General features: G+C 39.1%; 1 protein-coding gene and 1 long non-coding RNA gene across 4 annotated transcripts in view; one reads left to right on the top strand and one right to left on the bottom strand.

Moving 5' to 3' along the window:
* The window catches only part of IQCH (IQ motif containing H), a 210,924-nt gene that overhangs the window by 64,603 nt on the left and 118,765 nt on the right, over window positions 1–27,556 (bottom strand). For 2 of the 3 annotated variants that reach the window (XM_027123407.1, XM_027123408.1), the window contains exons 3-5: window positions 18,612–18,695; window positions 14,504–14,679; window positions 4,368–4,559 (exon numbers count right to left, since the gene is read on the bottom strand). In XM_027123407.1, the coding sequence (XP_026979208.1) occupies window positions 4,368–4,559; window positions 14,504–14,679; window positions 18,612–18,695 (452 nt within the window). Of the gene's footprint in view, window positions 1–4,367; window positions 4,560–8,944; window positions 9,218–14,503; window positions 14,680–18,611; window positions 18,696–27,556 lie in introns of all 3 variants that reach the window. The other variant, XM_027123406.1, reaches the window with a different exon arrangement.
* Window positions 1–27,556, top strand: part of LOC113629169 (uncharacterized) — a 191,166-nt gene that overhangs the window by 81,889 nt on the left and 81,721 nt on the right. The window contains exon 3 of the long non-coding RNA XR_003436414.1: window positions 12,704–12,807. This is a non-coding gene — a long non-coding RNA (uncharacterized LOC113629169). The remainder of the gene's footprint in view (window positions 1–12,703; window positions 12,808–27,556) is intronic.

Genomic DNA, 27,556 nt, shown 5'->3' with positions numbered 1-27,556 from the left:
AAATTGTATGTACTTGTTCAATATTACCTACAATTTAACTGTAATGCAATTTTATGGTAATATTAATAACAAGTAGCATTTCTTGAAGTCTTATGTGCTAAGTACATTGGTAGCCAACCCACAAAGGTTATCTCATTTAATTCTCACTACCTCCCCAGGAGACAGGTACTAATATTACTTCTCTTTACAGTTGAAGCGATAGAGACCTGGAGAGCTGAAGCGACTCGCCCATGGTTCCCCCCGAGTAACCTCTGTGCACCTAGGCTATGGAACCCACGAAGCCAGGCCACCTCCTACTTATCCTGAATGTTCAATTATTCATACTAGCCTATTCCAGACCTCATTTTGCTTCAGAGGAAGTTTACATGTCAACCTGGAACAGGAGACTAAATGCAAACAAACAAAATATGTGGTTGCTTATCCAAAAAACAGGGTTTTAAAAACTCACTATATTTTTAATGCTGTGTCTGATTGTGAAGATAGGCTACTTACTCTAAGCTCTGTGAGAATTTACAGGTTCACTAAAATGATCTTGCTAGTGTACTAAGTTGAGAAAGGCATTGAAAATTTGTCACCTCCATGAACGATCAAAGGGTGATATCTAAAACTCACTCTCCTCACCCATGCACATAAGTAGGTACGTGAGGCAGTTAGGTTGCAAAGCCAAATCCTACAGACCCCCCAACAGGGCCTCTTCTCTGAAACTATGAGGTGTGTGTACCGATGGCCCTCTTACATCTCAGCCTGCTGGCAACAGGACAGCAGCTCTCCTTTCAGACAGGAAAGGGAAGAAATTTGAGAGCAATAGCTGTGGGACGTTTGTGTTTCCCGCAAGTCTCTGTAGAAAGCAGACAATATGCCACAAGGGCAGCAGGCCACAACGGCAGGGACCTGAGGGAGAACACTAAGGCTTTCAAACAACGGGTCTTTTCTAAATGGATTCAGCTCAGTGTGGCAACGGCACGGGGCCAGGCGGAGTGGATGTGTGTTCCAAACTAGGTGTGGATCATTTATTAGCTGTGTGAACTTGGGCAAGTCACTGCACTTCCCAAGCATCAATTTCTCCATCGGTAAACAGAGTGACAATACCTTCCGTGTCAAAGTGGTGTGGAAGTAAATGAGTAAAAACTTCCGTTTTTTTCTGAGATTGAATGAGTCAATTCACATAAAGTACTGAAATGCCAGGACTCCCATGGATACCAAAATCCAAGAATCCTCAAGTCCCATGTATAAAATGGCATTGCACAGTTACCCTCCGTATCTGCGGGTTCCACATCAACCACCCGTGGATCAAATATGCAACGGTACAATTCTATTATTATTATTAAGAAATATGGAGAAATGTCAAGACCTTATAGTGTATTCATGGGTCTACAAAATGCTAAATCTCACGTCTAGGCCAGCATTCTGGCAACTACTCCTCTAAAGCAGTGTCACCAGGCCTCACTACCACCAAGCCAATCTTCTAGGAGCGAGGGAGGGAAATTTTACCCTTTAAAAAAAGAAAGAAAGAAAAAGGCACAAGAAGGACTAGTACCACAACAAATGTCTACTTGGGTCTCCCTACACTGTCTTAGGTGAGAGTATCCAGGAAGGTTTTTTCCCCTACAGGTGTGTCTTTGCTTAAGCCTTTATTCCTACTAAATGAAATCCCCCCGACTGGGGAGTGGGGTCTTTGGAGCATGCACACATGTGTAGATTCATTTGAACCTTAACAAGCATTGAGTACTTAAGTGAGTGAGTTTACTGGAACCTGTTGGCGGACGTAGGTTTTGTTAGCTGGTAGGATGAAGAGAGTAAGGTTGGTACCAAGCCATCATGAAAAAAATGAGAGTTGTGCTGTTTTCATTGTGGCCATCATGTAACATTCTGCTTTTCCTAAAATCACCTACAGGTCAACACTGATTTTTTAAATGTGACTTCAATGTTTTAGCATTTGTTGATTCCATGACTTTGTTTCAAGTCTCAACTGCAACCAAATAACTCTCGTTCTCAATTAGATAGGTAGAAAAAAAGATGATCTTTATATTAGATCCTTGAGTCTACACTGAATCATGCCTACCTCTAAAACCAATATTTACATAAGATGCAAGAGCCTCTCAAAACAGTTCAAACTCCCATAAACAGCACTGTTTTTAATCTGTTGCCTACAACATACCAATGAGAAAAATCATGGTATCATGTCATAAACTGCTATGCAAATGATGCTATTTGTAAGTACTAACATAGTTTAGTGCTTACAGTCATATTCTCATTTCTGATAATTCTCCCAGAATGGAGTCTTTCTCTGGACTCTTAGCCTGCAGGATAGTCTTTCATCAAGAAGCTGAAATTTTTAATAACCTGCCAGCATATGTTTTGTATGTGCCAGGCTAGGCTTGATGACACAACATCTTCATTATCAAAAGAAACAGGTCTACAAACTGTAATAGGACATTAAAACATGCCTGTGCTCATAAAGTAATGTTTTGATGTCTAAATGTGCACCATTATGACGGTCTTCTGGGACAAAAGATAATTCTAATCCTAAATTTTCAATAGCTACACTCAGTGGAAATTGCGGTTCACTTCCACTCTGAATGCAATTTCACTTTGAAGGCAAAAGAATGTCAAAAGTCTCCTACCAAAAAAAAAAAAAAGCTCTTCAGAACTACTTTATTTTTTATTTTTATTTTTGGCTTCTAACCACACCCTGGCCAAGCACAGGTCTCAGAGTGTAAAAAGATTTCATAATAATGATTTTTCCCTTGTTAAGTTAAAAAAAAGATTTAGACAGATTATTAATTATTCAAAAGTGTCACATTTGACAACATTAACAATAATGCCAAATGTATTTGGTGACAATTTAAAACGGTATTGTTTAAAATAATTGAAATTAATATATATTCAGGTTTCTAAATGCAATTCAGCCAAATGCTAATATTTTAAATATTTTTAAAACTTAAAGTCAAACATTTCAAATTTATCATAGTCTAGTGTCAGGAGAATTTTATGAAAATTGGTTTGAAATATTGAGACAGCAAATACTTTGTACATTAACATTTCAGTCTTTTAGATTAAAAAAGTCATACTTTTCATGGTTTAATCTCAGCAGTTTTGCTTAAAATTTTTTTTTATATAAGATGAAACAAAATCTAGTCCAAGGAGAACACAAGAGAAACCTCTATGGGCCTCAAAATTAAATACATTTTCCCTGTTTTATTTTTTTCTAGAAGAGTAATTCATTTTGGTATCCTTTAAATAATATGTAAAAAGCTGGCCATGACAAGTACTGCATTTAGTCCATTCACTGATGGAGGGGGAAGAAAAGCCCGGAATAGATTATGAGGAGAACAGTAACATTTGTAAAAGGGAACTCTCCCTTCTGACTATTCTCTAGATGTATTCGTCATTTCACTTTCACGAGAATAATGGGGTTCTCTCTTGTGTGCCCCTCCCTTTCTATCACTTGTGTCTTGATTCATATACTCGTATAGTGGGATGCTCAAAGCAGATGCAAATCACTGCAGAGCCCACTACTACAGACATCGGTGGGGAAGGAATCAGTTAAGGGAATCTGCGTCTGAATTTTCCTCATCAGTTATGCTTTCACCGGTAGCTCAGCCAAAACAGAGATTGGGATTAAGAGAAGCCAGGCAAGTCGAGGTCTCTGGATGCAAAATGATGTAACTTTTAGAATGGTGGGGATAATTCATATATGAGTCCATATAAAACTAATTATTAAGCAAGTTTGAAACAGACTAAGAAGTTGTACAATTCATCCTTCCATCAATATGTGTGGAAAAATCTGTACACGTCACTCGTATGCTAAGAGTTTTTACCTATTCAGTTCTTGCCGGGAGATTTTCTTGCTGGAATGTATTATTTTCTCAACATCTCACAGGCACCAGCAGTTAGATAAATTTCCTTGAATTGTCTTCAAAAACATATGACTGCTGACAGAACGCTATTATACATTAGCTTCCAGGTGACAAGCATTCACTAATAGAATTTCTCCCTCATAATAAAATACAACTAGCTTAATAACAACACTTGTTAGAAGCATCTGATCAAGACCCACTTACAGCAAATGATTAGATTTGTAATGTTATTTGAATATGGTAAAAAGATTACTTCCTAATTATCATAATCAATTTGAGGACTTTTAGGGCTCCAAGAAGGAACATTTAAAATAACCTAATCAACCTCATTCACTTTGTATATAAGAACTAAGGCCAAAGAAAGTAAAAAACTTGCCTAAGGTCTCACTGCTGGTAGGTAACGCAGCTGAGTCTAGAAGAAAGTGCCTTATCTTCTAGCAGAGCCTTTTGCTTTATCTCCTATCTGTTCACAGACACTTCGGGTTTAAGTTACCATCGAACACTCACTTGTGCCCATTTCTTGCTCCAGTCTTCACGGCCGTATCTGTGACTCTCCTTTAGGACCCACTTGTAGCACTTTAGGTGGGATGGAATGTCACAAAATGCAGTCCCATTTCCTCCAAACTCATAGTCCATTTTAAAGAGCCAGCGTTGGATTTCCAGGTGATCAATGACCAGCTGACTCACCTGTTCTATTATCTGTGGGGCCAAAGACACAGCAACATTTAGTTTCCTGGATTCCTTCTTATTGTGTTAACTTAGTTGTGGTACTTCTCATGTGTCTTTATTTCAAACAGTCTGTTCATTCGGTTTTCTTCTAGTTATTAAGACAGATTAGAAGAAGTTTTATGTGATACATGTATGTGTGTGTATATATATGTATATGGTGTGAAGAAACCACTCACCAGTGGGACTAAAGACATGTTTAAAAGTATAATCTTATTTATGAGAAATTATGAAATTATCATTTTCTGGCTTTTAAAGGCAAAAGGAAAAAACCTGTGAATATCTGTAATTGAATCTTGATACTGTTTTCTTCCTTTTTCAGGGAATTACGTGTTTACTTATTCTTCAATTTTTTTTTTATAGTTTCAAGGTTGTAAAAAGTTATAGTCTCGAAAACTTTAACTGTTTGGAGCTTTGCTGAGCTTTTAAATGTTCTTGTCTATAAAGCATTTAAGTTTTTCCTCGTTAGTGTATGTGAAATACATACATTTGGCCGGTCAGTTGACAAAGTGTATTATGTGTATTGTAGGTACAAGACAGATAAAGGAGATAAAACACTCATGAAAGCAACTTTCTTGGAATACACACCTATCCTACATCTTATTTGAAACTATTCCCTCAAGAACTGGGCTCAGTCACATGAATGTTTCAGGGATAGAAGTTCAAGCTCTAATATCATAGTAATAATAATGATGATAATATCTAACATCATTGAACTCTCAGTAGGATCTAGGCCTTTGGCTAAGCTCTTTACATGAGTTTTCTTTTCTTTCTCTCTCTTTTTTTTTTTTTTTTTTGGCTACGCCGTGTGTCTTGTAGGATGTGGGATCTTAGTTCCCTGATCAGGGATTGAACCCGGACTCTTGGCAGTGAGAGCATGGAGTCCTAACCAGTGGACCTCCAGGGAATTCCAAGTTTTTTCACATAACACTCATAAAAACCTATGAGGTAGGCATCATTATTAATTCCGCTTTATGTATAAATAACTGAGACTCAGCTAATTTAAATAACTTGCCCATGATCACACAGCATTGAGTGGCAGAGCAGAGACTCCACCCAGGCTGCTCTGAGTCCAATACCTAAGCCCATTTCTTCTCCACTGTGCTGCCCATCTCAGCCTGCAGAGAGGTGGAGGAGAAGGGTGAGGTGGAGAAGGAAGTGAGGAGCAAGAGAAGCAACTTTCCAAACAGTCAACAAGCCATTTGGGATAAGTTTGAATCAGACAAAAGTCTATAGCAAGATTACTTAATTATAAGTAATACTGTTCTAGTAGAGCCTTGGTGAAAAATAACTCATTAGATCACAAAATGATTTTTTTGTTTAGTCTTCTCATCTGACTTTCCAGTCTATATTGCACGGAAAAAACAATACCAAGCGTTCTCTCTCCTGAGCCTACCCCACGTTGTTCTTGGCCACGGTCTGTGCTTAAGGAGGCCTCTGCAGCACTATTCTCTTCACCTTTGATACGTTTTTGTTCACCAAGTGGATTTTTTAAAACTAAAGAGTGTGAAAGAACTCGAGATTATAGTTCTGTTGAAATCTGGAGCTGGAAGATTAACATTATTTTGATTAAAGGCACAATCTGTTCTCTTGAGTTGTGTCTTTCCAGCAAATCTTCCTGGGGATGTTACACTATGCAGCAGTGTAGAAGTGATACCAAAACAGGCACACTTGGGATCCCTGGAAGCCCCATGCAACCATGGGGTATTCAATTAGGGTGAAAATGAAATTGTCTTAGCTCCCTAATTATCAAGTAGTGTCTGGATAATTTGGGTGTTTAAATGACAAGTACTCTGGTCTACACACCATATGGCTATGAGCATAGCCTAGGAAGGTTTTTTAACTGTGCCTTCCAAGGTTACATCCCTTCTTTCTCTACTGTTGTGTCGAGAAGATAGATTCTATTTGTTGTATTATGGTCATACATTGCAGAAGTAGAAATGGTCTTTGGACTGTTAATATCCAATAAAATTCTTTTGCCAATGTAAGGAAAGTTGTTCTAGCACAGCCTTTTTCATTGTATGTTTGGATGTATGTATATTTGGAAGTTTCAACTCCTAACAGAATTATTATCTGTTTCTTCTAAATCCTATTGTTTGTTGCTTCTGAGAATCCTATAAATGGGTGCCTGTTGATGAATCCCATACAGTAATGAAAAGGATCAATAGTATTGTAAAGACTGCACCACTGGAAAGAATTATGCGCTATCTTTAAGTGAAAATTGAACAGTGCTTTAAAATAGCGTCACCATTTTTGATTATTTAACCAAAGCTGTCAATATTTCATATGGAACCCATGCCAGAAAGAGAACTTGCATGGTTACTTTATGGAACAAAACAGGAAATGCTCACTGTGCTCAAGTTGGATTTTTTACATAAATTACTTAATCATAAACCAATGACTTTATGCTATTGCCAAACATTTATCATTTTCTATTTGAATCTCTCTGTTCGAAAGATGTAATATATTTTTTAATTGGCATACATTTTATACTGGTGTAGGGCAGAAGTAGAAAAATGTCTACTGCTAAAATCCAACTGATAACCAGGAATATTTATTAACCTAAATTAAGAAATCACAGCTTTCTTTCACCAGCTTTAAGTTTATGATGCACATCGGTAAGAAGTCAGTGTTATTGATTCATTACCATCTGCAAATTCAAAACGCTGACATGTTCAGATAGGCACTATGTGGAAAAATCTCAGTGGAGTACTTCAATTCTTGTTGACCTTAGAGATACATTTTCCAAACAGATAGCATGGACCTTAGTTATAACTTAGTTTATTGTGATACAATTTGCACATGCCATAGGTGAAATGACATCCTTCAAATCCAATTTGTCTATGAGGAGAGGTTTTTATCCTACTTCTGAATATCAGTATTAGGGGGAGGCTTTACTGCATTAAATGTTCCTGCATCTTTAACCACAATTAACATACAAAGTTCTAAAATATTTCATAGCAAAGACAGCCTGAGTTCTCATCAATGGGGACAAAAGCAAGACTCACTCAGTATAAATATTGCACATATTTTAAGTTTAAGGCTTTGAAGATTGTTTAATATACATGTATGAAATTGTATCATTTAAAAATGCATTTCACTTGTATTCTACAGGGAAGCAGAGTTAAGCAATCCACTCTGTTACCTTCAAATTCCAGTGGAGGTTAATGACAATGGAAGGGACATGCCAGGTTAGGAGGAGCCCCTCTCTTTTAATCCTATTAAGATTGCCTGTGCCTTTTCTAGACGCTGCCATCTTTAAGAGGAACTTCCTTCATGAGCCCATGTATTGCCCAAGGACACTCTATCTAGCAAGACTGAAACACTTTTGGGGCAATTTAATAAGCTAAATTTTCAAATTAGTCTCTGAAAAGTATGATTTGTTGAAAAGCTTGATTTTGGGGCTCAGCGGCTATGAGGTGCAGAGCATCAGGATCAGGCAACTGAGAGAAGAAGCGTGATCCCTAAATATTGTCCCTTACAAACATCCTCATTGTGTACAGTTCTTTAGTTTCCCTAGAAGTGGCTGCCCGGAATCACTTGTGATTGGCTCAGAGTAATGGTTAAGAGATGTATTGAAACAGAGGTTAGGAAATGTTAACAGCCATTTGTTCTTTATTTTCTTTATTGTGAAAAAAAATAGTTAAATGGGAGAACACCTGCCAGAGCTAACTCAAAGTGGCTAATTACTAGTTCTCTAGTGGCTACATTTGTAGTGACTAATATTATATAATAGTTCTCCAGATAGTTAGGGCCCTAACTATCTGCTGGAAGAAGGCATAGCCATAGACTCGGACCAAGGCAAAACCCAGAAGCAGATAGTTTTCCTCCTAGAGCCATTTTACTTCCCCTTTCTGGAATTTTCCCCCCTCCTTCCTATATGGCCACTTCCTGAGGAGCTGGGATTTTTTTTTTTTTTACAGAGCCACAGATATCTGCAGCCCTCTGCCACATGCCCTTTGCAACATGACTCAGCAGAAAGGGCTCACTCCCTGGAGCTTTCCAAACTTGCTCCTTTTAGCCAAAATTTACTCTCACATTTCTTAGGGTCCTGCTAACTAATATGTTGATGAATTAATCCATGTTAAGTCAATAAATATTGATAGCAGATTAGTATATGAATAGGGCCTTCAGTTCCTTAATCCAAATGAAGAAATACTTTGGGAATTACAATTTCTGTAAGGCCCCTAGGAAGACGCTTTGAAACATGAAGGCCTAAAGTAGATCCCATCAACTCAACTCAAGTATTCCACAATATTCTTCATTGGGTAGGGCTGACACCAGAAGACCTAAAGTTCCCGTAAGGTCAAGAGAATGTGAAATATTTAAACAGAGCCTCGCCTGTCCACCCTGCATACCTGCTGGTGACTATAGACGTCATATATTCCAGGAGGGACTGGCACATTGGCGCTTTCAAAGACCCGTTTACTTCCGGACTTGGTACTATAGACATGAGCTAGTTCAGGCTCTGGGCCCAGGATGGGTACATCTAACATATCCGCCACAGCTAAATCATCTCTGTGGAGGAGCCCGCTGACAATGTAGGCTTCTGTTCCTTGGATGAGATTTTTTATTCTTTTGATTGCCTTGGGACTGTACATCAGGTGAGTGGCCAGGCACATATGCTGCTTCTGGGGGGAGATCATATTATTCTTGTTAAAAGGTGTTCTTTTTCTGGTCCACACACCTAATTTATAATGTTACGCACAATAAATGCATTATTAATAACAGGCTGGGTTATGAACTATCCCGTTGTTTAGCAGTTTAAATTGATAGAAGCTGTTGGGGTGAGGTTCCATAATCACTCACATCTTTAGTGTGTTGGAAATAGGCTCGCTGGGAATAGAACTAATTACTACGCATCTGTATTTATTTGATCCACGTGGAATTATCCTTCTGTCAGAAGGAAAAGAGGCTGGTGGCCTTTGGATAATAGTGATTCATCTCTGCAACACTTCTGGCATGGTTTAACACTAAAGCGTCTGGAAAATCAATACAAAAAAATGAAGGAAAAAACCCCATAGTATTCTTCACTGTTCAGGACTCCTATTCTGGCAACCCTTTAAATGATTCAGTAGGAAATAGGCACTTGACTTGATACTCTCTTCCCAAAGTTCTACCAAAAATTCCGTTTCAGAGACTATGTATTGTTATGATGATTATCATGGTTCTTAGCCAACACTCCAGAAAGGATTCACGAATGGAAAATATTTGAGAATTTCAGTGAGACTCAAATTTCTTTTCCAATGGAAAACTCTTTTTATTTTTGACTACTTAGACCCAGCTCAGCAATACATGTGACTGTCTCATTCAATTAAATAAATAAATCCGGTATGTCTAATAAGGGGCAGAGGATGGAGCCAGATGGTCAACACACACCAAAACTAATACAAGCATATCTCTGCTCTCAAGGAGTGGGGACACAGATGAGTACCATTAATGCATAACTAATACAAGGCAGAGAAGGGCCATAAAGAGCTACAGAGGGTCTTGGAGGCAGGGAGGAGGGAGGCAGAGGCCACGTGCTAGTGGGGAAAGCTGAAAAGGCAAATTACTCATTCTTCTTGGGCCTCAGTTTCCTCATCTGTAAGATGCGTGTAATAGTAGTACCCACCTCATAAGGATGCTATGAGTATTAAATGAGATAATACATGTAAAGCACTTATAATAGCGCCTTGGATATAAGCAGTTAATGAATGTGAGCTTGTATTATTGTTATGAAAGAGGTCGGGGTTGAGGTAAGTTTTGAAGGATGGGTAGGATTTTAGCAGGTGAGGATGGCCATAGCCTAGGCTGGAATATGGGAACCCAAGATTGTGCTCATTTCCTCTAGAGAAGAGAGCATCATGGCACACGAGAAAGTGATGGGGCCTCGGAGTCAAATGGTTCTGTCTTTGAATCCAGCTCTATCCGTTATAAACAACCCGAACTTGGGCAAATGACTTAGACTCCTTGAGACTAAGTTTCTCCATCGTCTAAAAGGGAATAAAAATACCCATTTGATGGGTTCCTCTAAGGATAAAATAAGATCATAAATGTTTAACACCTATTATAATGCATGGCATTCAGTTGGTATTCGATCAATGGTAGTAATTATCAATATTATTATGGAGAAAACTTTTAAAAAATAAAGTCATTAAAATGTCATGCAAATAATATAATGCAAGACGTGAGAGTCTTAATGGAGTTCAAGGGATTTTGTACACTAGCACCTTCTCTCCTGGTTTTAGTCAAAATTATCTACTCAATATGGCATTGAAGTGTGGAGAAATTCCGAGCCACTATTTTGAGGAGTATCTGCTGCACCAGTTTGCAAACTGTTGGAGGGTATGACTGCTGAGTATAAGAGAAAGCAACTGAGGAGAGCCCCTGGATTTTAGTCCTGTCTGAATTTGTAACTTGCAAGTTGATTTAGAAAACTATCTTTCTGAGCCTTGGTTCCCCACATTCAAATGAGGGGTTGAACTAGAAATCTCTAGGGTCCTTCCAGCTGTGATACAATGTTCCCTTTAAAACCAAAGCTCTTCTGGACATACTGTTTAATGAGGACAGAGTTTCTGCTTGGGGTGTCGAAAAGGTTTTGAAAATGGATGATATGATGATTGCACAACAATGTGAATGTAATTAATTCATTGAACTGTACACTTAAAATGATTTAAATGGTAAATTTTATGTTATGTATATTCCGCCTCCCCCCCCCGCCAAAAGACAAAATAAAAACCTCCTCTGAGAAGAGGATTTTATGATTTACCCTGTTGAACCCTTCCTTCAGAGCAAGGGTTATATTCTAAGCTCTTTAGGTGTATGCAGTATGCCTTTGCTTAATTTAAATCCATTTTCAAAAACCTGCTTCCGAGAATGCAGCTCTAGGAAATCCGGTGTTCCATTAGACAATGGCTGGTGACAGCAACTCGTGAGTTTGTGTTTCCCATCTAATTGATCACTGTTTATCCCCCTTGTTTAGTTCACTCCTTTCCTTTCCCTACAAATTATTCCAATGAGAAAATGTGAAAAAATGATGTGTCTTGTAGAACTGGTGACTTGAGTCACAAAGTATGTGGTAGGCTTTTCAGGGTACCTAGAAGAATGTTTCAAAGGGGGCAATCCTCTCGTGTTAAGTACTCTTTCCTTTGATCCATACAACACTGTACCAATTAACAGTCCCTGTTTTGGAGACGAGGAAACTGAGGCTCAGGTGATTTGCCCATAGTCACACAGCTGGTAAATAGCAGAGGCAGGATTCAAGTTCAGTATTAGCACAGTTCTCATGCCATAGATGCCATGATTTCTCCCATTTTACAGATTGAGTAGTGAGGTCTGGTAGTTTTATGAAGTGTGATGAGGGGCTGGTAGATGCAGCAATAGAACCTAACGTTAAAGTTGCACATTTCTGGCCGGAATGGATTTCTGTCTGCTCTAGGGTTGTTTATCTCTCTTGGCAAGTATTCTACGCAACTCTATTATGTCATCTCTGGGCATGCCTTATTCTTCAGGCAAGATGGTACCACAGTATTGTGTTCAACGTGTGTTTAATAAAGATTTGAATGTAAGTGATGGCAGAGGACACATTACTGACTGCAGGTCTTGTGTGACCATTTAGAGAAAATCAGTATCATCAGATCCAGGCTGTGGATTAACACAGATGACAAAAATCTAAAATGTTCCTAATTCCATAACATTATAGCGACATTTAATTTATCACCACTAATTTTTTTTTCACCTGAGACAAAAGGTAGTTGCTTAGGATGTCTTCATAAACATTAAAATGTTCAAAAATAGACATACACGATGACTTTATAACAGCATTTTCACCATTACAAATTCAAACATTGTAGAGTAACTTGGAGAGATGTAAAAACAGATTTTTGGCACACTTTAAAAAAATCTCCTCAAGGCCATGCATTTGAAAGAAAGTCAGCACTGATGCAATCTCTCAAACCCATTAAAAAGAAATAAAGCCGTAACTAAACACGAGCAGGAAATGATTTGAAAGAGTTTACTTTTTGTATTTTAGAGAGGTGATTGCCTATGAGTGATTAATTACTCAAATAATTTAAACTTAAACTATGAGAAGTATTAAGTACTTAAAAATATTTCCTAATTGTTTCTATTCACAGAGATGCAAACCTACACTATGAATGTAACCCCGCGCATCTGTTAGTACCAACTGCCTATCTCCTCTTAGAAGGTGAAGAGTGGACGGTGAGGATTCACTTCTCAGGTAATAGGACTGCAGAGCTGGAAAGGACTTTGAAATGATCTAATCTATCACCTCATTTTACAGATGAATAACAGAGGACCAGAGAGGTAAAGGGGCTTGCCCAAGGCCACAAGGTCATCCAGGAGCAAGGCTGTCATTCCAGATCAGGATAGGGTTCTGGGGTCAGACAGATTTGGCTTCATACTCTGTCCCCACTAGTAACTTGGGATTAGAAGATGAGTGTTGGTTTCCTTAGCCAAAGAAGGAAATTGATAATTTCTGTCTTGCTGCTGTGTTCTAAGTATCAAATGAGAAAATGTATGCTAAGCATTTGATAAATGTTAGCTGTTTACTCACTTTCCTTTTCCCAAATCTAGTGCCCCTTCCCCATTCCATGCCTCTTCAATGTATATTGGCATTTCAGATATGCAGAAACTGTTTATTAGCAGCTACCAGGCATTAGCTCCAGTTTCTGGCTGGAGAATATCAGGAAATTTACCACACGCTAATGATAGTTCCTTGCTTCCCAATATCCACAGTAACTCTGACATTGAAGCCAGGGAATAGCTGGGAAGCACCAAAGCAATCCTTGCACTGGTGGAGGATATTGGGGAGTTTCTAAGATTATAAGTAAGTGGTGATGATTTGTCTGCTTTCTTATTTTTTTTTTTAAGATTTAATTAATTAATTTATGGCTGTGTTGGGTCTTCGTTGCTGCGCGCGGTCCTTCTCTAGTTGCGTCTAGTGGGGGATACTCTTCATTGTGGTGCGTGGGCTTCTCATTGTGATGGCTTCTCTTGTTGTGGAGCACGGGCTCTAGGCACATGGGCTTCAGTAGTTGTGGCACACGGGCTCAGTAGTTGTGACTTGCGGGCTCTAGAGTGCAGGCTTAGTAGTTGTGGTGCACAAGCTTACTTGCTCTGAGGCATGTGGAATCTTCCCAGACCAGGGATTGAACCTGTGCCCTCTGCATTGGCAGGTGGATTCTTAACCACTGCGCCACCAGGGAAGTCCTCCATTAGGTATTAAAATGTTGATTGTTTACCATGGAAAGCTTAAATTCTTGTTAAAATATAGAGAAATTCATTTCAAGCCATCTCTTGCACTACCTTATTCTAGAACGTGCCCCATGGTTCTATGAATCTCCCAGAAGTTCTTCTCTAGGGATGAGATTCAACTCAGAATTCGTTCCATTCATTAAGAATCAGTTCTAAAAAAGTTTAAAAAAAATCTGAACCTTGTTCATTATGAACCATGTGATATGGTAAATAAGACCAAATTCCCCTGAGGGACAAAAACCCCATGGAATAACAAGGAATACCAGTGTGGAAATCAGAAAACAGGGGCCCTGGTCTAGATTCTGTCCTTAACTAGCCTTGTGACCACAGGCAGCCCCAGCCTTTCTGTGCCTCGGTGTTCTCCACACAAAATTAAGAAAAAGCAACCGTAGATGTTATAAATTCACCTAGTTAATGGTACAACCCAATAACTACAATTAGGCTTCAGCTACAGAGAAACTGGGCAGCAGTAGCTCAGCTAAGTCTGCAAGTTAAACTGGGATATTTATTTCCTATCGTCCGACCTGTAGTCTAATCAGTAAAACTGTTAAACCTGCAATAATATTTCACTGACGTGCACCAGGACGTTGCAAGTTGTAAAATTTCCAATTTAATTTTACTGCATCCCGGAAGCCATAGTAATTAGAAGACAAACTCACAGTGAAGATGCTTATAGCTTCAGGGGTGATAATTTTGAACCTGTCCCGCAGGTCACTTCTGTCCTTAAGATTCCCTGATTTGACAGCTGCCTGTAGACTCAGGATTTTATTGTAATACAGCAGCAACTCGTCATTCATTCGATGGGAGCAGATGTAGATGACGCTTACGTTGGCATCTAAAAATAACAGGCACAATGTTAATTACTGGTATAAAGGTAAAAGACATTACGAACTCTGGTATCAGATTGATGTTGCACAGTTTAAAATAAAGAGCATATCCAAAAGCCACATTCAAGTTAATTTAGATTGGTTTTGTACAGATCTTAGCAATTTAAGTGGCTTTTTTGTCCTTTAGCATTTCTCTAAAGAAAAGATAAATAACACCACCACCAAAAAAACAGACACAATGATTCCTTCAGAAGGAGGGCTGTGAGGTACCATGGAAGTGTACTTTCAAATAATACATAGGGATTTAGCTCCAGAACTCCTATTAATATCAATGGGATTTGCATAGTGATTTAAAAATTTATTCCATTAACTTTAGTAAATTATAAAACAGAACTGTTAACTTTCGAAAGCTGATGAAATTGCAATTTCTTATGCTGCCTGGACTTGGCAAGGCCAATTCAGGGAATGTTCTGTCCAAATAAATGGTCTGATTATGACCACAGCAATGATTATTTCAGGAAAGCAACCTTTTCCTTTCTCCATTCCCAAAGAGGAGTATATTGCTTAAATAGGACATCTAGTGATTCTTGGTTTAAAGGAAATGCTATCTTAATTTAACTGTTCTCCTTCTCAAGATGTGCTTCTTATTATGTGCATAGAAAGAAATCCTAATTAAATATCCCATCCGAATGGAATAGTGAGAAGAGATTACCCCCACTCCAGGCTGCAGAATATTTTAGGGAGTATGTACAGGAAACCAGCAGCCGGTGGAGTCACCCATTCATTTCTGTAAAATAACTGACTGATCAGTAGGGGCAAAGCACTTGGCTAGACATGGAAGGAGATACCAGAGTCAAAGCAGCTGAGATGCTGCCTGTGAGGAGCAACCATTTCACATGTACAAACAGCTGTAAAACATGGTGGAGGGTGGTGGACACAAGACACATGCAGACCAGGTGCCCAGGGAAGGTTGGAGGAGGGAGCACTGTAAAATGTTTCCTTGGTCAAGTAGGGCTGAGAAGAGATTTTAAGACTCCTCTGTTCAGTTTAGCAGAGGATACAGAGCATAGACTGATTAAATGCTTGCTCAGCTTTCTAGGAGCCTGGGCATATTATTTAACCTTTCTAAGCATTGCTTTCTTCATCTGTAAAATGGGGAATAAAGTCTCCTGGGGCACAGAGTTTTGGAGAGTATGAAATGAAAGAATATATATAAAGCACCTGGTGCAGTATCTGGCACATAGTAGGTGCTCAGCAGACAGTACAGATGCACCAATCTGCTCCACAGCCCACCCTGACTAGGCCAGCTAACAGTGGTTCCACACCCCGCCTTCCACACTTGTGCTCCTTTTAACTAGTGCCTCAAGATTAAACACGGTGAAGTAGTGTCCCCTGCTGTTCCATCCTGTTGTTCCAAATCTTTCAATCTTGTCCGTCCAAACTCTATAAAGGCAAGGTGTATACTTTTCATATAATCCCCCATGCCCTGGTACAATGTCGAGGATGCAGGAGCCACTCAGTAAATACTTGTGAGCTGACCAAAGGGATCTGGGAGAACGGAGAGATTCGGGAACTGGAAAGTCTTACACAATTAGTGAGACCCATGGCATGCAGGAGAAATCTGTTCTGGAGAAGAGCATCTTGTGGCTAGAAGCAGTGTCTTCTGAACTGGCCCAGAGCTGGGCCCAGAGTAGGTGCTCCGTAAATGTAAATATTTAAGTGGCTCCTGTTTAATGTTGAAACCACATTGTCACATGAACCTCAAAATAAATGAACTGAGGAGACAGTAGTTAAATAACTTGTATCCAACTGCTGAATGATCAAATTCGTTATCCGAAATCTCGTGTTTTCAAGAAGAGACTAGTGTCTTACTAAACTAGTGGTCTTTAAAACCAAACTAGTATTTTTTTTTAAGTATAAAAAAAGGACACAAAAAGCAAACAACAAAAATAACTTAATAAAGTCTCCATAGCAGAAGAAAACTAAATTTTTCTTGGGAAGAAATTTCTGGGTTGTAAATGATAACCAATCATGTTACTAATTTTACCTTTCCCGTTCATTTCTGGCAAAGGAATACTATAATCACTAACAGTAATATCCAGTATTAGGGTGGTTTGATTGTGAATCAACAAATGTTCCAAATTAATTGACAGGTGATTTTGGAAAGGAATTAAGAAGAAGATGAAGATTGTTTTGACTGTTAGTCAGTAGTCAGTATCAGTCACCCTCTTGCTTAACGCATCTAGGAATTGAAGATACAAGCTGTTGAGGTCTCTCCACCTGACACCCTGACTTCACAGCCAGTATCCAAACAACAAGTCTTAATGTGATCAGATTACCTTTGTTTCCCCTGAATAAGCAGAAAAATCAACACCCTTTACTAGGAATTAACGCAAGTTAAAGAAAGATAATCATTTATTCTTCCATAAAATTATCACTAATTTTCCTAGTTTCTTCATATTTTTACTTCACAAGCAAGTAGTTTTTCTATTTTCTCACTTACTTCTACACTTTTATTACTTCTCTTGAAGAGGTTTTAGGATTGCATTGTTATCATGAAGATAGTGTACCAAGAAAAGGCATTTGGTTAATAATCTCTCAGAAATGTTCATCTTAGCAAAATTTTCCATTGCAGATAGACATAGACTGAATTATTGAATTATTTAAAATAGAAGCCTAATACTCTTAAGTCTTCTCATTATTAATAAGAATCCTTTGTAAGGAAATTCTTTGGTGATGGTTTGGACTATATATAGAAAGGTATATAAAAAGCTAAAGAAAAAAATTACTCAAATAAATTAGAGCAAAGTCTGCCCTCTGCTGCACTTCATTGGTTTCCACCCAGTCAGGTTTTTAGTTGAAATAGCTCAGCACTAACAAATCAATCTTAAGTCATTAAATTTTTTTTTGGTAAGGTTGAAAAACAACATTAGTGCCTAGATAATAGATTAAAGCAATTACCCTATTATTATTTTAGGACACTGTAAATTTCTAGTACTGATGTATTTTTGTTACCAAATGGCATTTATAAAATAATAATGATGCTGAAATATATATGAATCATGTAAAGTATGTCATTCCAGGGAGCCAGCTAAATTGGTCATTGATAATTTAAAATTCTTCCTTGTTTTGCTTAAATAAGGGCCAAAGCAATTATATTTTAACAAAACAAAGAAGTTCTTATTTGGTAACTAAAAAATTCTAGTTTTCGTTTAACCCTGAATTTCTGGCCAGGACTTCCCACACTGATTCAATATTATTACTTAGGCTTTGAAACATTTATTCTTTAAACCTCACCTCAAACAGTGTCAACCAAAGCCTAGAGTTCTTGTATCCTTCCTTCCTGGCCCCTGGTTGGTGTCTGATTTAGAACTGACCAAACCAATATTAGAACTTGACTTTTACAAAGATGTGTCTATCACTCAAGCTCTGTATTTCTAATAATTCCTTCCACTAGGTACTTCCTATTTTCTCATAACTAGATTATATATATTTAAATAAAACCTTCTTTTAAAAATCTATCTTTATTTCCCTCTTATTCTTATAATGAAAACATAATGCTTTTCATTTCTGTTACCTTCCACCCATTCCTCAGATAATATAATAGACAATATTGACACAAATATATAATGTTGACTTCATTCACTGCCAGATTCAGTAAATGAAGAAGAGTGGGGGCTATAGGAGATACATCCTTATTCAAGCCTGCAGCAAAGAGAATTAGAAAACTACCCAAGTAAATTGGTTAAAATGTCATTTGTTTATTCTACTGACTTCACTATAAATCTGTTCTTTGGAACAAAACATTCAATTGCCCTGCAAGAAGATTAGAAGTCCAAGCCTTTTCCTTGTACAGAAAAAAAAGCAAAAAATGAACGTTTAATCAACATCCACTGATAAACATTCCAAAGAGCCATTTGTGTAAAAGTATTTACTGTACCTAAGATGTCACACAGCCTCCCCAGCTGCATGTTCTGCTGCGTGCTGAAGTCGTCAATATTTTGTCGCACAGGCTGGGAATATCCTAAAAGGCAAACCAGATGTCAAAACCCAGAAAGAGCAAGTCAACATGGCAAAATGGCACAGTAGGATTTCACAGTGTCATGGTCCACAGTTCCAGGAAAGAATTGTCTCTGAAGCATCTCGCAGAAACAATCCAACTTCTAAGAATGAGGTCCTTGCTTCTCAGGGGATTAAGCATTAATTCTGGAAGATGTGCTGAGAAGCATATTCTGCAACAGAGAGGTTCATATTTTTCAATATCAGCAAAGCTTCTGAGAATCAGGATTATAGAAACACGGGAAAAGTTTCGGAAATTTTAACATGAATGTTCAAAAGAGCACGTAAGAAAGTTATGCTCAGGTTTAAAAACTATATTGGCTTTTTGTTTTTTTGCCTTTTATTTTTTAACATCTTTATTGGAGTATAATTGCTTTACATTGTGGTGTTAGTTGCTGCTGTATAACGAAGTGAATCAGCTGTACGTATACGTATATCCCCATATCCCCTCCCTCTTGCATCTCCCTCCCACCCTCCCTATCCCACCCCTCTAGGTGGTCACAAAGCAGAGCTGATTCTCCTGTGCTATGCGGCTGCTTCCCACTAGCTATCTATTTTGCATTTGGTAGTGTATATATGTCCATGCCACTCTCTCACTTCGTCCCAGCTTACCCTTCCCCCTCCCCGTGTCCTCAAGTCCATTCTCTACGTCTGTGTCTTTATTGCTGTCCTGCCCCTAGGTCCTTCAGAACCTTTTTTTTTTTTTTAGATTCCATATATATGTGTTAGCATACAGTATTTGTTTTTCTCTTTCTGACTTAGTTCACTCTGTATGACAGACTCTAGGTTCATCCACCTCACTACAAATAACTCAATTTTGTTTCTTTTTATGGCTGAGTAATATTCCATTGTATATATGTGCCACATCTTCTTTATCCATTCATCTGTCGATGGACGCTTAGGTTGCTTCCACATCCTGACTATTGTAAATAGTGCTGCAATGAACACTGTCGTACGTGACTCCTTTTGAATTATGGTTTTATGCCCTGTGGTGGGATTGCTGGGTCATATGGGAGTTCTAATTTTAGTTTTTTAAGTAACCTCCATACTGTTCTCCATAGTGGCTGTATCAATTTACATTCCCACCAAGAATGTGCAGGAGGGTTCCCTTTTATCCACACCTTCTCCAGCATTTATTGTTTGTAGATTTTTAAAAAAAATTTTTTGGCTGCGTTGGGTCTTCGTTGCTGCACATGGACTCTCTCTAGTTGCGGTGAGTGGGGGCTGCTCTTTGTTGCAGTGTGTGGGCTTCTCATTGCGGTGGCTTCTCTTGTTGTGGAGCATGGGCTCTAGGCACATGGGCTTCAGTAGCTGTGGCGCTCAGGGTCAGTAGTTGTGGTGCACGGGCTTAGTTGCTCCGTGGCATGTGGGATCTTCCTGGACCAGGGCTCAAACCTGTGTCCCCTGCATTGGCAGGCAGATTCTTAACCACTGTGCCACCAGGGAAGTCCTGTAGATTTTTTGATGATGGCCATTCTGACGGTGTGAGGTGATACCTCATTGTAGTTTTGATTTGCATTTCTCTAATGATTAGTGATGTTGCGTATCCTTTCATGTGTTTGCTGGCAATCTGTATATCTTCTTTGGAGAAATGTCTATTTAGGTCTTCTTCCCATTTTTGGATTGGGTTGTTTGTTTTTTTGATTGAGCTACATGAGCTGCTTGTATATTTTGGAGATTAATCCTTTGTCAGTTGCTTCGTTTGCGAATATTTTCTGCCATTCTGAGGGTTGTCCTATGCTTCCTATGTGGCATTTTGAAGATGTGTCCTGGAATCACTCTCAACTGACACACAGATTTCAGCTAAAACTCTTGCTGTTGCGAATATGTATTTAAGTAATTCTAAATACTAAAATATGCTTCTGTTCACACAGTCAAAAGATCTTGTAACGTTAAAGGACAATAAAGGTTAATGCAGTTACTTTGTCAGTACCGATGAAAGCCCCACCATTTTCCTTCATGTCAGTTGGAACAGCAGAAGGAAAACACACATGGATTTACTACTGTCCCCAAATCTTCCACAATGGCAACAGCAGCGGCAACACTTTCTGCTATTGCAGGGGTCAAAATAAAAAATGAACGTGGACCAAAACATGAACTTAAAAGGCATGCATACTCACAAGCAGTATAATTGCTTATATGAAACTCAGCAACTGTAGGTGTAACTTTAAAAAAAATAAAACTGCTTTTCACATTTTGAATAGATGCTTCAATGCCTCCTTGTGGTTAGTGAGCCCAAACACATGTTTCAAGTTAAACTGCTATAGATAAAGTGATTTTAAAAACTACATCTTTGAGATGTGACACAGATTTCCTTTTCAGCATAAGGAAAACTATAGCAATTCAGGCAACAGGGCTTCAGATCAAATGAACTCTGATAATTGGCTCTTTGCTTTGATGTTAGTATTTAAACACTAGACAATGTCTGGAAATTAAATGAGTTTACAATTCATCTAAAAGTCTCCCTCTTGCTTTATGCAGATGAACTTAAGAACTAAAAAGGCAGAAGGATACGTGGGCTGTTTGAATTATTTTTGAAAAATTATTAATTTCTAAAATAATTTTGGGAACTCATCCACATATGAAAGTTAATATAGACAGCTACAAACAATGCCATCTTGATGTGTGGTTGCAATATTGTAACTCTTGGGATTTTGCCTAGGTATAATTCTATCTATACTCAGATAAGTGTTTAGGAAGATGTATTGTGAATAACATATATCAAGACTATAAGAAGGCAGGAAAATGCCTAGAGAATAAAGTATGATTAATCATTCTATGAACGTATTCTATGAACACATTTCCTTTCAGAAGTAAAGATAAAAGGCAGTGTGAGATAGCTCATTAAAATGATGTCCAATTTAAAATATAAAGGATGTCTCATCACTCTGTTGCCACATATGCAGCATGTGAGTAAGTCCGTGTTTCAATTACTCGAGGTCAGTTTTCCAACAAATTACTTAGTACCTCTATTACCCTGATCAAGGATGCATATAAATCCACCTGCCAATGCAGGGGACACGGGTTTGAGCCCTGGTCTGGGAAGATCCCACATGCTGCGGAGCAACTAAGTCCGTGAGCCACAACTACTGAGTCTGTGGTCTAGAGCCCATGAGCCACAACTACTGCACCCGCGTGCCACAGCTACTGAAGTCTGCGAGCCTAGAGCCCGTGCTCCACAACAAGAGAAGCCACCGAAATGAGAAGCCTGCACACCGCAATGAAGAGGAGCCCTCACTCACTGCAACTGGAGAAAGCCCGCGCGCAGCATCGAAGACCCAATTATGATTATGCAGGATTATGATAAAACTGGTTACTCAGTTAACCCTACAAGTACACCCATTTTAAAGAACTGTATGTTAATCTCAGGACATTGTTAAAGAGGATCATATGAAGCAAAAAATAGAAAAACATTTTGTCAACCGTAAAGTGCTGTGTAAACAGAAGATATTTTAATGTCACAAGCTATGTGTACTTCCAAAGCTTGTAACAGCAACAGCAAATTCTGTCACAAGCAACAGATCATTCCACATGAGCAAGATACAATGCAAGGCACATTGCTATGAGCAGAGCAGAAGTTAGGAGTCAATTTTTTTAAAAGTCAGATTTATTCTTATGTTTTGTACATCCACAAAATACACGTGTTGATTCCTGGGTGGAAGACCTCATCGATGCCGGCAGCATATATTAAATACAACAGTGACTTAACCAGGAAACTGTCAAGAAGGATGTTGTGGCCTTGGGGAGTTCAGCACACATGCCTGGTGGAATATAATACACTTCGGAATATAATTTGGAATATAATCTACAAAGACATGGATATATCAAAGGTGAGACTAGAAACACCAGAGGAGATTTGAGAAACCATCTACTTCAACCTTGTCCCGTTATAGATAAGGAAATTCAGGACAAGTGCCTTGTTTCTTGTCCGAGATAACATAAACCTACAAATTATTATGTAGTTCAACTACTATGTCTTTAGCTCTTGTGACAAATATGGTTACGTCAAGCAAGAGAGAAGATGACTCTCCGAGAGTGAGCAGAGAACTCCAGAAGGGACAGAGGGCCTTTGCCTCTTTTCCCACTTTTATTGTTTTAAATTAATTTTTATTGGAGTATAGTTGATTTCTTTTCCCACTTTCATTTCCAATTGTTGTGTCAGACAGAATAGTGGCCATCCAAAGATGTCCACTTTCTAATCCCCAGACACTGTGACTGTGCTAAGTTACATGGCAAAGGGGAAATAAAATTACAGATGGAATTAAGGTTGCTAATCAGCTGACCTTAAAATAAGGAGGTTCTCATGGATTATTGGGCTGGACCCAGTGTCATCATAAAAGTCCTTAAAAGTCGGGGAGGGAGGCAGACTACAGAAGGGACTACAGAAGACAGGCACAGAGATGCCACATTGCTGCCTTTAAAGATGGAGGAAGGGGGCCCCGGGCTTTCCCTGTTCATTCCTTTGTGGGTGGCTTCTAGAAGCTGGAAAGAGAGAAAACAGATTCTCCCCTAGAGCCTCCAGGAAGGAGTGCAGCCCTGCCCACACCTTGATTTTAGCCCCTTTCCTACTTCTGAACTACAAAATTATTGCTGTAAGGTAACAAATGTGTATTGCTTTAAGCCACTAAGCTTGTGGTATCTGGTCAGAGGGCAATAGAAAACTATTATGACTGTCTACCTTCCCTTGCTCCCAATAAGTACCACCCGCCAGACATTCTACTCCTCTTTCACCTGTAATTGAAAGATAGGGGATGGGGGACTGAGATCCATAATCAGAGTTCAGAATAAGCACTCAGTAAATATTGTTGTTTTACTATTTCTTTCCTAACCTCAGCTGAGCGTGACTTAAATTCTCAAAAGGAACCTCACTGAAATGTAGAGAAATTATTATTATTATGTGCGCAAATTATTTGAGCTATCAAAGTACTGTTCTTCTAGCTTATGGAGCTGATTGGCCCTAATCACCATCAGGTGTGCCTGACCACCCTTTTCTAAGAAGGTTCTCAGTCTCCCCTCACTGTCTTTCTCTGGCACCCTCTCTTCACCACACTTTTCTCATTTTGTCATTACAGGTTTCTTTGCTGGCTTGTTTACTTGTTTGTTGTACATTTCTCCTCCCCACTGCATCACTCTGGCTCCTGTAGCCAGACTGTAAGCTCCACTGGAGCAGAAACGCTGTGATATCGCCAGTCAAATGAGTCAATGAAACGTGCCTGAAGAGCTTACTCAAAGAAGCTGTCTTTTAAATTCTTAGCCCTTTCTCTCTTGTGTTTTCATCGTTCCCTCCTCTCCTTACAACACTCATGAAACTGGGTTCTCTGATCTGGAGAACTTCCGAGGAATTCAAAGAATGGTAAGTGGGATTTGTAGCTTTTTCTAGGTCCTCATCAGCATAGAATAAAACAGCACCGGCATAAAGGGGCACTTTCTCTTATCAGTATAGAGAGGAACGCAGCTTCTTTCCTTATGCCACCTTCATCACCTGCAAAATATTCATAGTTTGATAGAGTGTTCCATCTTTCCTCAAAATATTATTGCCTGGGACTTCCATGGTGGCACAGTGGTTAAGAATCTGCCTGCCTATGCAGGGGACACGGGTTCCAGCCCTGGTCAGGGAAGATCCCACATGCCACGGAGCAACTAAGTCTGTGCACCACAGCTACTGAGCCTGCGCTCTAGAGCCTGCAAGCCACAGCTACTGAGCTCACGTGCCACAACTACTGAAGCCTGTGCTCCTAGAGCCCGTGTTCCGCAACAAGAGAAGCCACCATAATAAGAAGCCTATGCACCGCAACAAAGAGTAGCCCCCACTCGCCACAACTAGAGAAAGCCCGTGCGCAGCAATGGAGACCCAACACAGCCAAAAATAAATAAATAAATAAATAAATAAATAAATAAAATATTATTGCCTCTGCTTCACACTGAAGAAGCGTACCCGGGTGCTGTCTCTCTGAAGTTATCCAACTACCATACTTTTGGTCTTCTGTTGAACCAAGGATGCTCATTAATGGTTACTGGCTACCATTTCTCCATCCTCATTTCTGCCTTCATCTCCTTTCCCATCCCTATCCCCACTCCCACACAAACGCTTATCAGATGATGCTAATTGCCTCTTTGCAACCCAGTAAACGAGTCCTGCTAGGATTGGCTTTTCCTTCACAGCAACTGCAGAAACCTAAGAACATGAGCAAGGCCACGCTCAGTGACCATGCCTCCTTGGGACTGTGGGCGCTTCTGTGACACGCCCCTGCCGTTGCAGTAAAATCAAGTGTTCTTGAACCCTGTTTGTTACTCTGTGGTTGACTCCTAGTTTATTTTGTCTCCAAGTCCTATTCCTTACAATGGTACCTAAGGCAGAGAAGGGGTTAATAACAGATTTCCAGTTACCACATAGTTGTCATTCATCTGATCACCCTGGCCTGAGATGGTAGTCATCCATGCCTCAGTCTGATGGACTGGAGCAGTGATTCTTAACCTTTTCCGCATTTGAATACGTGTGATGGGTAATGTTCAAATGCATCACACACTCCTAGGGGCATACACAGGGTTACAATAGCAGAGGCTGTAACTCCATCCCTTTCTCTTCCACTCAAGAAAGCGTACTAGATGCAAGCTGAGCAAGAGTGACATTGTTTTAGAAATAATCTTGAATTGTTCCAATTCATAAAAAGTTAACCATTAGCTAACCTTTGGACTCTAATAGTAAAAATTTAGGGAACATGTGAACATACTTCACAAACGATTGCGGATCAGCATACTGCAGTCATCTAGAGAAATGTGATCTAGACATTATGGTTTTAATTACTTGTGCAAGTGTGAAAGCACGAGATACTGAGATAGGAAATGAGATACAGCAAGAGAGAGGCCTATCTGGGTTATTTATATAGTCCATCCAGTGCCAATTTGATGAAAATAAAACTGAGAGTTGTTTTTTGGGGGCTTCTGAGAAAAATTAGAGAAATTTATGATGAGGACATAGAAAACACAGGACTTAACTCAAATCTTTGTTGAGTTTTGAAAACATTCTCAAACCAAACTGTCCAAATGGATTCTGTGTCGTTCTGAAAGCCTTTCCTTCAGAGGAGTGAAGACTTTCTCTTGTTCAAACTTTTTGTCTGCGACTGGCACAGCATTGCATGCAACTAAAGCCAGTGATTCTCAAAGAGTGGTTGAGGGACCCTCCAAAGGACTGGGGGCATGGAAGGTCAAAACTCTTTTCAGAATAATACTAAGATGACATTTTCCCTTTTCAATGTTATCTTTCCACAAAATACAAAAAGTTTATTGATTTCAGATTCCATATTGCAACTAACTCCTAAAAATTATCCTTGTTGAGTTTTGGTATAAAATCAAAGAAGAATATACACAGTTATCTGAAAAGGCTGTAAAATATATAAAGTATACCTCCCTTTTCCAAATACTTATCTGTATGAGGCCAGGTTTTCTTCATATGCTTCAACCAAAACAACATATTGCAACAGATTGGATGCAGAAATAGATAGGAGAATCCAACTAACTTCTATTAAGAGATTTGCAAACTTGTCAGCCAGTGCAGATCTTCTCACCAATTTTTTTTTTTTTTTTTGCGGTACGCGGGCCTCTCACTGCTGTGGCCTCTCCCATTGCGGAGCACAGGCTCCGGATGCGCAGGCCCAGAGGCCATGGCTCACGGGCCCAGCCACTCCGCGGCATGTGGGATCTTCCCGGACCGGGGCACGAACCCGTGTCCCCTGCATCGGCAGGCGGACTCTCTACCACTGCGCCACCAAGGAAGCCCCTCACCAATTTTTTTTTGTTTTGGAAAAGAAACGGTTTTTAAAAAATAAAAATATGTTTTTTAGATGAACATTGGTAATGTGCTTAGTATTGTTATTTTAAAATAAATTCAATATTTTTAAAGTTTCTCAGTTTTAGTTTCTAATGTGGTAAATATAGACGGATACAACCTATGTAAACCAACGCTCTTTAGGGTCTTCAATTGTTGTTACAAGTGTAAATTTGAGGACCACTGAACACAAATTTTAATATTTTTTATGAGAATGAAGGAGATGAAAAAGATTATATTTTATCTTAGTATAAGCAATACTTGTTTTAGATCATATCCTAATATTAATCATTTCATCAAAAGCCCAGGAGCTGGTGTCATTTGACATCCAGTTCAGTGCTGTTTCCATATTTCATGGTACAACACCAAGCTCAACTGGGTAATTTAATATTACAGGGTCTTGGGGCCAACCCTGATCCAACCAGTGAATGAGTGTTGATTTGGATTACTTGAATGAATGCAACATGGATGAATAGAAATATGTTTTCATTTTAATTTGGGCTATAAAGAAATTTGGAAGTTTTAAATGTACTTTGTTCCTGATCCCCAAAGACCTGGATTTTCTGGAACTGCTGTCTGGGAGATCTTGGCAATACATCTGTTTCAAAGATCTAATGTGGCAATATCATAACTGAACTGAGGATTCCATCCTACTTGCCAAAATACATGTTGAAGACTGCAAAGATTTGACTGAAAGTCCTGATTTCCCAGCCTTGAGGTGGAAGCAACAGAATCTTCGCATCTTTGAGTTGTCAACTCAAAATGGGAAAGTAGAAAGGGGTCATTGTGCTTGGAGGCACAGTAAAAATGTGATTCCAGATATAACCCTCTGGGCTCTGGTCCTCCACCCTGCCCCTGTTCACAAATGGAGGCGAGCACGGTTCTTACCCTCTGGTGAAATGGAGTGGGGTTACGAAGGAATTGTCTCATGAGCATTTGGGGTATGGCAGTTGTGCATAGAAGTTAGTTTTTCTATCTTTTAGGCTTTTGTGACAATACAG

Source organism: Aethalodelphis obliquidens, unplaced genomic scaffold (genome assembly GCF_003676395.1).
Source record: "Aethalodelphis obliquidens isolate GAN/ISIS:26980383/991018 unplaced genomic scaffold, ASM367639v1 scaffold26, whole genome shotgun sequence".
Taxonomy (NCBI): Eukaryota; Metazoa; Chordata; class Mammalia; order Artiodactyla; family Delphinidae; genus Aethalodelphis; species Aethalodelphis obliquidens.
The sequence above is the reverse complement of the archived record's forward strand: the minus strand, read 5'-3'. Positions and strand labels throughout refer to the sequence as shown.